Source organism: Tenrec ecaudatus, chromosome 12, assembly GCF_050624435.1.
Source record: "Tenrec ecaudatus isolate mTenEca1 chromosome 12, mTenEca1.hap1, whole genome shotgun sequence".
Classification (NCBI taxonomy): Eukaryota; Metazoa; Chordata; class Mammalia; order Afrosoricida; family Tenrecidae; genus Tenrec; species Tenrec ecaudatus.
Genome location: NC_134541.1, coordinates 51,552,454 through 51,564,827, shown reverse-complemented (window position 1 = coordinate 51,564,827; position 12,374 = coordinate 51,552,454). Strand labels below are relative to the sequence as shown.

The 12,374-nt window shown below is 41.6% G+C and overlaps 1 protein-coding gene across 1 annotated transcript in view; it reads right to left on the bottom strand.

Annotated features, from left to right (window-relative positions):
• The window catches only part of CFAP61 (cilia and flagella associated protein 61), a 368,344-nt gene that overhangs the window by 280,948 nt on the left and 75,022 nt on the right, over nt 1-12,374 (bottom strand). Inside the window, exons 8-11 of the mRNA XM_075527979.1 lie at nt 11,475-11,566; nt 6,610-6,684; nt 5,261-5,439; nt 2,711-2,750 (exon numbers count right to left, since the gene is read on the bottom strand). Of these exons, the coding sequence (XP_075384094.1) occupies nt 2,711-2,750; nt 5,261-5,439; nt 6,610-6,684; nt 11,475-11,566 (386 nt within the window). The remainder of the gene's footprint in view (nt 1-2,710; nt 2,751-5,260; nt 5,440-6,609; nt 6,685-11,474; nt 11,567-12,374) is intronic.

Here is a 12,374-nt window from a genome sequence, read left to right as displayed (position 1 = left end):
AAAGCAAGCTCTACAGAAACCCATTTTGTCCCTGTGTTGGTGCCCTCCCCTGCTTTCTTCCCTCTAACAAAGTAGTCAGAATGTGGTTGGCATCTCTGTCCCGATGAACTATGAAAAGAGGAAAAGGAGAAAGCACCCTTGCCTAGCACAGGGACCCTTGCCTAGCACAGGTGCTTGCTCCAGCCTACTCATCAAACATGCCTGGGCACATCAGACTCCACATCAGGCTCTCAGGCACCAGGAATCACAGGGAAAGACCAACCATAGAATCATTTACATGTCCCGACCTCCCAGCCCTCAAAAAAGCAATACCCACTGCCAAGGCATCTATTTCAATTCACACACACCATATATAAGAGGTACAAAAAACCAGAATTGTGCTGGGCAGAGCAGAGCTATCACAACACGTATTTTCCCCACTGGGTGCACATTGAGCAAGTTGCTCTGAGTTAGTGCACCCAGTGACGTCGCCTGGGAAAGTTCTCTCTGGTACCAGTCAATTTTTTCATGAAATTAGTTTCACTTGAACCCCATTTTTCTGATGATCAATCTAAAGAGCAGCTGGCAGCTGTGAAATTTTGTTTCCTGCTCAAGAAAAATGCCGCAGAAAATGTGATGTTGAACACAGCATACAAGGATAGCACGATGGGAAAAACTCAACTCTATGAGTGGTTTTCTCAGGTTTAAAAAAAAGGCGAATTGTTGATTGATGACAAACCTCATTCTGGATGTCTGTCAACTTCCCAAATGGACAAAAATGTCGACTTATAGTGCATTTGGAGTTCATTCCAGCAGGTCAGACTGTTAATCAAGCTTTCTATTTAGAGGTTCTGAAAAGATTGTTTAACAGTGTGTGACTAAAAAAAGACCTGATTTGTGGCAGATGAGGGACTGGTTTTCCCAACACAAAAATGCACCTGTCATGCATCCATCTCAGTGCATCAATGTTTGGCAAAAACAGCATGCCTCTCTTGCCCCACACACCTTACTTACCTGACCTCGCAGCTTGCCACTTCTTTTTGTTTATGAGAATGAAGAGGGACATGAAAGGACAACAAATTGATGACAAAGAGGAAGTAAAGAAAAAAACAAACAAACGAAAGAGGTGCTGTTAACCATCCAGATAAGTATGAAAAATGTTTCCAAGAATGGAATCACAGATTTGACAAATGTATTAAGTGGAATGGAGAGTACTTTGAGGGTGATAAGGTTGCTTTGGGGAAAAAGATTAAATACGTGACTTTGATAAAAAAATTCCTTTGGAGGGGTGTGGGTATCCCCTTGGAGGTTGTCTTCCAAGGAGTGGCTGGTGTGTGAGCAGCTCTCTTCACAAAAGCAATAGGGTGGGTTTTAGAATACTTTAGGTCAATATAAGTTATAAAGCAATACAACACCCTAATTCCCTTTAGTGCAAACTGCTGACATTCTTTTTAATATAATTTTATTCACTCGTAAAACTGCATAAGAGTTAAGCATAAAAGCACAGTGATTAAGTCTTCAACTGCTAACCAGAAAGTCCATGGTTCCAATCCACCAGCCTCTGTTACTAAGGGAAAATAAAGCAAACTGCAAAGTAAGCTCACTGCCATTGAGTCTACACGGACTGATGGGGACCCTTCCAGGACAAGGTAGAACTTCCTCTATGAATTCCCAAGTCTGTAAACTGTTCATGACAAAGCCCTGCCTTTCTCCAGAGGAGCGGATGGTGGTCTGGAACTGCTGATCACAGCCAAATACATTACCACTACGCTACCAGGGCTCCTCCTGAAAAGCTTAGAACCTAGAAAATCCTACTGTGGAAGTTCCACCCAGTCGTACAGGGTTGTTATGAGTTGGAATTGAATGGATGACCAGAAACAACAAAGCTACATATATACATTTCTTTTAAATGCATGCAATGTAAAGGAGTTTTTTAAAATAGCAAAACTGGAGAATTCCTGAGAATTATCTGAGGAATTACACAATGGGCTGCTAACTGCAAGGTCAGCAGTTCAAAACCACCAGCTGCTCCTCGGGAGAAAGATGGAATTTCATACTTCCATAAAGAGTTACAGGTTCGGAAAATCACACGGGCAATTCTACTCTGTCCAGAGGGTTGCTATGAGTTGGCCTCGGCTCAATGGCAGTGAGTTTTGTTTGTTTGTTTGTTTGTTTGTTTGAAACATGCTATTTGAGACATCCTCAGAGTACAGAAGCAGTTCAAATTGCAACAGGACTGCACTATAAATGTTCAGACAGTGAATATGATATTGTACTGTGCTAAACCAATTGCCTCATTTGCATTGGAGAGCTGGACAATGAATGAGGAAGACTAGAGAACAACTGATGGATTTGAATTACAGTGGGGTGGTGAAGAATTCTGACGGTCCCATGGACTACTAGAAGAACCAACAATCCCTTCTCGAAGTGAAGTGAGGGCGAGGAGTATTTGGACGTGCTATCAGGATGGACCAGTCCCTGGAGAAGGGCTCCAGGCTTGGTAACATGGAGGGTCAGCAAAAAGAGGAAGCCCATTTACGAGATGGCCGAACACCTGGCTGGAGCCGTGGGCTTGAACATAGAGGTATTTACTTATTGCAAAGACAGCAAAGGACCTGACAATGTTTTGTTTTGTTGAAATAGATTGGGACTGACTTGATGACACCTAACAATAACAAATTTCTCCAATTAACAAACAAATTATAATATTCGATATTCAAGGTGTACTTACAGGAAAAAGATTGAAAACAAAATTCATAAAGTCCAGTGACCTGTAAAATGATAGAAACATTGTTATTGGTTGAGTGTAGTAGCCTATCTTTCAAAATTTTTATCCCTCTTTCCCCCTTTGGTAGCTATTAGTCAACCATCAGCCAGAATTTGATATTATGAGGATCATAGCTTCATATGATGACAATAAAATATGTTTATTACTAGCACAATATTAGTGCAATTCATAATTTCTGCACATTCCATAGCTAATACAAAAGATATTCAAGTTATTGACATGATTCATCCCTTCCTTTCTGAAAGAATTAGCTAACAGATAATCAGTTCTTCAGTGTTCAGATACTTGAAAATTTTAGCCTAACACAAGTTCAACATTAACCCATATGTCCAACACCAATCTACAAAGTCCTCTTCCATCTCACAGAACACATACAATGATGCCGACTGCAGGAAGAAACCTGAATCAGTGAGCGTGTAAGCATCTCAGTGCTGGCAGGGGTCTCCACATGGCTGCTCCAGCACCCAGGGCTGCATCAGGGTAGGTCCATGTGGCTTCTCCTTGGGGATGTTCTCTAAAGAAGCTGTATACACTCTAAGCCAGCGGCCAATATATTGTGCTGTGTCTCCAACAGCCCGAATTCATGGGTCCAGGAACCAAGGGGTAGAAGTTGGAGTGGAACCACTCGCTATTACTCCTAGTGATCCCCTTGCAGCGTTTTTTGCTTCCTGTCTCAGCAACCCTGTGTTCCTCAGGCCTGGAGGTCCTGGTCCCAAAGGAAGGAACTCTCCCACCTGGAAACACGGGACGGATTCCACTGAACTGGCAGCTGAGAATGCCCCCTGGCCACTTTGGGCTTTTCATGCCTTTGAATCAACAGGTCAGGAAGGGTGTCACTGTACTAAGTGGTGTGATTGATCCTGATTACCAAGGAGAAATTGGACTGGTGCTACATAATGGAGGTAAAGAAGAATATGTCTGGAATCCAGGAGATCCCATTGGCTGACTCTTAGTGTTACCATGCCCTGTTATTAAAGTAAATGGTAAGTTACAGCAACCCAATCCTGACAGGATATATAATGATCCAGACCCTCAGGAATGAAGGTCTGGGTCACCCCACCAAGCAAAAAAACATAGCCAGCTGAGGTGCTTGCTAAGGGCAAAAATAATACAGAATGAGTAGTATTAATTACAACCACGTGTTCAATGGCAAAAGCGAGATTTGTAATTGTCAATGTATTTTCTTTGTATGTGATTATTGCATATATTTCCTTTGTTCAGGTATGATATATCAGATACAATTTGACTCCATGTGTTTTCATTTATATGCTCTACTTGAAGGACTGCCAGTATCTCACAACTGTCTCATGGGAGTGAGTTGCACTGAGTCATTTGTACTGCTTTATAATTAAATTAACTGTTTATTCTTATGTTATAGATATATCTAATATATATATAATTATTAGTGTTCTGGTTTTGTTTCTCTAAAGAACCTTGTCTAACATAGTCACTCTTTCTTCTTGTCAAGATTGTTCTGTTGAAAATGTGGAGTAAAGTAAGTGCCTATATTACATGTAGATTCTAGGATCCTATAACAAAGGTCAACTGAAACAATTTGTATCCTGGATTTCAATAAGAATTTGTTTTAACCAGCTTATAAATGCTGAGTACTTTAAAAATACTCATATCCAGATTGCCTGGGACAATGAGCATGAACATGAGGGTACGTGGAGGAACAGGATGTAGAATGAGTAGCCTGGTTGGCCGTCCAACATCCATGTCTCTTCTTTTCAGCTGCTACACTGGGTGATTGTTTAGTACACCATTGCTCCACTTTTAGAATTTGTGTTAGGGGAGACTCCAAGCCAGGTGAGATCCAGGTAAAGCACAAAGCTTAGATGAATGAGCCAGCTGACACATGGCACTGCCTGACCCCAGCTGCTGGCTCAGGAACCAGCACACAGTCCAATCAGGTTCAATGGGAGTCTGGGTAAATTGGGGCCCAAGGCAGATTGTCCTTCTCACTAAATCAAGCTAAACTGGTGAAGTGTGCAAAATCTGGGTGCTGTTCTGGCCCCAGGAGGGGAACATACCTTTGAAAATGGAACCAACAGCAAAGAGGACAGACAGAGATGGACAGAGAAATGGCCATGGTCATCTAAGGCCTGAATTACATCCCATTTAAAATCACTACTGGACTTTTCCTCAGTGATGTGAGGGAAGGCTGCATGTTTTGAAAACCAGTTTGGGTTTAATTTTTTGTCCCTGGGAATCAAAGACACCAAAAAAGTTGTTACTAATTCTGAAGTCCCCACAAAATGCAAACTTTAGAGCTAAGGAAGAGCCAGCCCCTCACAATTCCCATACCCAGTTCTGTGAGACATACCCAAAAATTACAGTGCAGAATATTTAGGAATAGTTTTAAAAACACTCCCAGGGAGATTATAACATGTATCCAGGTTTGGAAACTGTTGGCTCTGCAAGATAAAAAAGGTCATGCCGACACTGCCCTAAGGAAGTCCTGGCATGATAGAAACCCTTGTCAGAACTTGCCTGGCTTCATGTTTTTCATCAATACAAAACAGCTGAATACAAAAAGCAGTCGGTGCTCCCCTGTAGATGGGGCGGAAGTTGCTCATGTCCTTGTGCGGTCCAACAGATTCAGAACTCTCTCCACTGACCTCGTATTCTTCTTCCTCAGTAATGGAAACTTTGCTGAGTTTGTCTGTGTCCTAGAACAAGAAGTGGGTGATAGAACAGTCGGGGCTGATAACTGAAAATTCAACGGTTTGGACCCACCAGCCCCTCCTTGCGAGAAAGATGAGGCAATCTGCTCTTGGAAGATCTGCAGGTCTGGGAAGTCCTGCTCTGCCCTGTCAGGTCCCAGTGACTCAGAATTGACTCAACAGCAGTGAGGGGGTTTGTTGTTGTGAGTGGTGGAGGAGGTGGTGGTGCTTAAAGCATGAAGAGATTAAGAGCCAACTGAAAAATCATATTCATTTTCTCCACTTTAAGGGCATTCAATCATCCCTGCCTTATATCAGGACAAGCGTGAATGTCTCGCCTAGAAAACCTATCCTGAAATGGACCCAATTTTAAAGAGATATCCTTAGTAAAATGCTCAAAATTTATAAACTGGTTAAAGTTCTTATTGAAACCCAGGAAACAAATGGTTTCAGTGGACCTTTGTCACAGGACCCATATTTTAACTATAACACTGAATAGACATTAGAACATGGTAATATTTGTATACATATTAATTCTGTAAACAAAATACCTTTGCCCTAAGAGCTTTTCATTGCAATTCAATAATTTTTGGGTCCTGGGCTATCCTGGTGTTTCGGGTCTACGTTTGGTCATGATGGGGAAGCCAGGAAGCACTCAGTGGTGCAGCCCTTGATGTCCCTACTGAGCTCTGTCTGTGCTCTTCTCGGAGACAGGGAGGATGCGATGATTGAGAGGAAAATGATTCATTCTAAGACACAACCCCTTGGTGTGAATCTGTACCAGGAGTGAGCAGATCCTGGACCTTGAAATGTATTTGAATGATACATGTAGGTATAGATGCATGTAAGAGCATACGAGTGTGCACATAACATACATAGTTGGATAAATTTATGTTTTTTACCTCCAAAATGATTTTCTCTTTGGGCCATGAGACACAGAGAAAATTATACTTACTAAATTTGTTGCAAAAACATTGATGTACAAAATATAGCTTAGTTACAAGCTGTCCAGGGGATGTGGGATAAGGATTATTCACACTGGAAGCCAGGTGCATCAGGAGAAAGTCTGGGGAGAAGGCCTTCTAGAACGTTGAAGAAAAGCCTGCAGAGTGAGCTGGCCAGCTGAAACTCTGTGAAGTCAATCGGGAGCATGCAAGGGCTCTGCTCACGCCTTACCTCCAGGTCACTGCCATATATACTTTGCACTGTTGATTGAGGTTCCTCAGTCAAGACTTCTTCAGCAAATTGTTCCTAAAAGAGTCATAAGACAGAATTCACCAACACAAGAGTGGTTTTAGGCCAGATTCTGAATCTAATGGACTATGTTCAAATTCTAACTCGGAAAGTCACACAGCTTCCGTTTCCTTATCTCTGAAAAGGGATGACAGCAGTCTCTACAGGTCAGGTTGTTATGAGGACAAATACAGACAGATACGCGTTGTGGCCCCAGGCTGATGCCTCCTACAGTCTCTGCAGATGTTGCTTCTATTTCACGCACACGGCTATTGCAAATGACAGACAGCTCACCTTCCCATTGCTGCCCATTGGTAAGAAACCTTGGTAGTCTATATGGGTTACTACTGGGCTGCTAACCACAGGGCTAGCAGTTTGAATCTATCGGTGGCTCCTGGGAGAAAGGAGGTTTTCTGTTTTCATAAAAAGCTTTAATCTCAGAAACCCAAAGGGGTAGTCCTACTCTGTCCTATGAATCAGAATCAACCCAATGGCAGTGAGTTTAGTTTGGGGCTGGGTTCATTTACACTATATAGAGATACAACATATTTTTCAATAGAAAATTTGTATACACTTAGTAATCATGTTAAATTATCTTATTAGTTACGGTAGCTTTTAAAAATAAATTCTATCAGATTTTCTACACAAGCAATCATGCGATTTGTGAACAAAAGATGGTTTTAATAAGTCCTTTCCAATGCGAGTGCCTTTTGGAGCAGACTGGAACCACCAATACCATTCTGAATGGAAGTGGTGAAAGCAGATGGTCTTGTCTTATTCTGACCGAAGTGGGGGACATTCTGTTTTTTACTATTAAGGTTTTCCATACACAAGCTTTATTAAATTGAGAATGTTCTATTCAGTTTTCTAAAGGATAAATGTTGAATTTTCAAATGTTTTCTCTGCATCTGAGATAAATATCTGTTGCTGTTAAGTGGCACTGAGTTGTGTCTGGCCCACAGTGACCCTAAGCATAAGCGAAGGAAACACTGCCCAGCTCCGCACTATTTTCATAATGTTTCCTGTGCTTGAGACCCTTGTGAGAGCCGCGGTGTCCATCATCTTTATAAGGGACTTCCTCTCTTTCCCTGCCCCTCCACTCTACCCAGCATGATGTCCTTCCCCAGTGACTGGTTCTTCTGACAACATGTCCAAAAATATGTGAGACAAAGTCTCACTGTCCTTGCCTCTAAGAAGCAATCTGGCCATATTTCTTCCAAGACAGATCTGTTTGTTCTGTGGACAGTCCGTGGAACTTACAATTTTCTTCAGCAGAACCATCACTCACGCGCATCGATACATAGCTTTCCTTTTAAAATTTGTAATAGGGTGAATGACATCAACTGAGTTTCACATATTATATCAATCTTGCACTCCCAAGATATTCCCATTTAGTCATGCATGATATAGTACTCTTTTTTATATGTAGCTGGATTCAATTTTCTAAATACTTCTGCTATATGACTTTGACACAATTTTACATAATTTTATTATATTTCTTGTGTCTTGGAATAAAGTGAGATTCTTACATCTGTGAATTTAATCAAATTTGGAAAATTTCAATCATTGTTTCTTCAAAAATTTTCTGTCACTGGCTTTCTCTTATCTTCTTTGTGGACTCCAATTACACATATATTAGGTGCATGAAGTTACTGTACCACAACTTACTGGTACACTGATTCTTTTTCTCTTTCTAAATTCTCATTTTTTCTCTGTTCACTTTTCTTTTTTTCTGCAATATATAATTTGTCATTAATCATATCCAGTGCATAACTTTCATCTCATACACTAAAGTTTTTAGTCATTGAATTTTGGATTGGGGTCTTTTAAAATACTCTACTCACCTTTTGAAATACATGGGGTATTTATTATAACCATTTGAATGCTCTTGTCTACTAATTCTAACATCTTTCTCTGATTAGGGTTGGTTTCAATTAATTAATTTATCTTCACCTTACAGATTATGTAAATCTAGTTTTAAAAATTCCTGGTGTTTTTTATTGGATTCCAAACATAAAGTTTACCTAAATGAATGTTGAATAATTCTATAATCCATAAAAAAATACTCTGGGGCTTTATTCTGAGACTTAGTTAAGGTACTTGGAAACAGCTTGGTTCAGAGATTTATTAGAACTGCAGAAATATTCTGTTTAGAATTAATTATTCCTCACTGGTAAGGCAAGACTATCCTGCATGCTCCCCACTGACTGTGAATCAAGAGGTTTTCCAGTTTGGCTGGTGAGACAGACACTACTTCTGGCCTTAGAAAAGCACTAGGCACTGGCGTGGGGTGATTCGTCCCTCTGTCTGGCTTCACCCAGGTACACTGATCAGTACTCGGCTGAATACTCCAGTGTCTTCTGTTGATCTCTAAATCCTCTCCCTCTGCGTGTTTTCTTCAGTGATATCACTAGGGGTGTATGAGAATGTCGGACTGTCTATAAATTTTTATAGTGTTTCCGTAGAAACGTGTTAATATTTTTAATCAAAACATCCCTGCAGTTAAACAACATCAACAAGACAATCTTATATACCCACTTTACATGTACCAAGGTCTCTGCTAAATGCTAATTTACTTTTTGAATCTTCTGTTGAGCTACGATAATCAGAATTGTCATTGATACTCAATTACCATTACCTGTTTGAATCACAAGCTTTCATTGGTACAAAAAGGTACATGCTGTTGATTTTGTTGCTATTATTGATTTTGCCCAATTTTCTGGTGTTTTAGCTACAATATTGTGGTAAGTAGTATTTGTGATCCTATATCAATCAAGTCTTTTAGAATGAAGTAATGATTTAAAAAAAGGAAGGAAAACAATGTAAAGGCTTCTGCTCAGTTACTAAAAATGCTGTAATGAGTAATGTAATTCAATGTAGAAAGCTTTTACAGAATAATGTCATTGTTAATATTGCAATATGCTAAGACGTATAATTCATAAATTTACAATCATATTTGTCAGACCTTCTAGGATTAAAATTGATAACAAATATTACTAAGGATTTGTTATGGCCTGGTATGGGAGAAAGCCCGTGGAGGGGGAAGGTGTGACACCATAAGTTACTGTACTGAGTAACACGAACGTTAGTGGCACCACCGACTCTCCGCTCACATCTCTTCTCTGTCCTGTAAACATTAGTGACTCCAGTCTCCCTGGATTTAAAGATCTGACTCCTCGACTTGAGCCATTCCCAGGGCTCTTACCAGTTTCGCCCTCACTATGTGATGCTCTGGAAACTCTGCAGTCTCAGGCATTGCAGTCCTTTGTAGCCTGGTGAGCAGTGTCTTCAAAACCATTGTGTCATATATTTGGCTTTTTTTTTTTAACTGGAAGCAAATTCCAGTCTCTGTTATCTTTGCCAGAAGTGAAAGAAGCTTCTCTAACCATTCGTTTTGTCTTGTTTATGGAATCAGTCATGCGTTCATCCCCTCAAGCTAATCCAGGCCATACACTATGCTTTTGAAAGTCCAGGTGTTCTTTTAGTTGCCTGCTCTGAGATGCTTTCCATTCTTCATTCCACGTACGGAATTTGGGCCTCTCTTCTCGTTCACCATTCTGTAGCCTTCTTGAAGGGCAGGGCTGGGTTTTGGTATATAGGGACCTTCAGCATTTAGTGGAGTACCTGACTTTGTGGGCATCTGATCCCCTTGCAGAGTACAATGAGCACTTGAAATTCTTGTGTGGAATTGTAGATTAGAATACGGAGATGATGTGAACATCAGTGCAGAAAATCCAGGTGGCCTACAGCTAAAACACCTTTCTCCTACACCTTCTTCCCAAGATGTTCTTTGCATGACCTGATAGTCAAAAGGGCTAATTTTTGGTTTTTTGGTCTGTTTTGTGCCAAGGTGAAAATGAGTACAGGAGAGGAGCTTGGAGGACTGAAGGGAACAGCACTGTACCAGCCTCATTCTGGGTTGAGGAATGGATCCTGGGCCCAGCTCCAGAAGCTGAAGGAGCTGTATGGTAAGAAAGGCCTTATAATTCTGGCCAGACACAGGGTTGATTTAGGATCAGGCTAACCAAACTACCCTAGAAGGAAGCCTGTTCTTTCCGTTTCTGTTCAACCTCCCTGTGGAGGCCTTCTGAGGAAAAGCCAACCTAAAGTTCTTTGTTCCTGAAGACACAAGGGCGTACCCTGAGGCCTTGTAGGACCATGTGACACCCAGAGCCCAGTCCTTGTATACCCTTGCCTGACTGGGAAACTGTTAGCGGTCAGAATTTGCCAGAGATGGAAGTATGCTCAGAGTCCTGGACCATCCACCAAATCTTCTTAAACCTAAAATGTGGCTGATTTGAGATTCCTTTGCTGTGGGTTTATCCCTTATCTGTGCCGGTCAGAATGGCAACAAAGCACGCATAGTGCTCTCTGTTTACTGCATGAGGGGGCAGGGTTCCTGCTGAGGGAGGCCTCCAGGAGTTGTGGTTGGAGCTTCTTTAGTTTTTTGGGGTCAACCACGCAGGAAAGCAAACAGGGTTTCATTTGAAAATGTGTGCAGTGTGTCTGTCTTTTCAGAAAGTATGAAATCTTAGGTAGCTTTATGATGAGCAGCTTTCTCAGCCTCCTGGAGTCAGGGGAAGGGTGTGGACAAAATCAAAGATGAACTTCTGGGCTCTTGTGAATCTTTAGCATACTTGTTTCCTTCTGGACCCACTGGGCTCCCTAACCTTAAAGCCTGTGAGACATCGTTTGCATAAGGTGTTAGGCTGTTTCTGTAATGCTCTCAGCACCAAAGAAGTACATGACATCACAAGTTGTCCCCAGCCCACCACTCCATGTTAGGTGTGGGTAAGTGATTCTGGTACCTGGATGCCTTCCATGATGTCATGGAAGAGAGATACCCGATGATCCTCAGTGGTTTTACTGGAAGCTTGACTGCTACTCCTCCGATCAGCATCTTTGAGAGAAAGAACAGAATAAAGGCAGAAAACAGAATGATAAGGATCTGCGCAATGACAAGAAATCAGACAGCAGGAGAATGAGCTTTAAACCGCAGCCTATGTGAAGGGGACATTTCAGAAGGCCATACAGGAAGTGAGAGAAGCAGCCCTGTGAAGCCCACCCCAGTCTGGTGCTGACAGAAGGCACTGGACACGTTCAGAGGGCTCTTAGCAGCCCAGTTGCTGTGTCTTTATAACCGAGATAAGACCGTCCTGCCTCCTATAGAATCGTGGCTATAAAATGATGTGCGCAGATCTGGGGCCTGGTACTCAAGAGTTCCTTGGCCGTGACTGTTACTACGCAATGTGGTCCTTCTACAGCAGACCCTGAGAAGTTTACAATCAACTGATCAAAACGCTTCCTGGGGGTAAGCTTTGAAAAGACATAAACACAGGAGTGGGGGGGGGGGCTTGCAGACAGTTAGCTATCTCAGTGTCCCACACACCAAGGATTTGCACTCAGGCTGCTTCCTCCTTGTTTGAAAATACTGTGGTGGCATCTAGATGATGGCAAATGGAGTGAATGGTGGGCACTATTTGTATTGTTCTATTTTCTGAGCAAAAAGAACTGGGGCTGAGCACTTTTGTTGTGCCATATCATCAACATGATACAGTACGAAACATGATACATGTGCCATATCATCAACATGACACAGTACGAAACATGATACATGTGCCATATCATCAACATGACACAGTACGAAACATGATACATGTTGTGCCATATCATCAACATGATACATGTTGTGCCATATCATCAACACG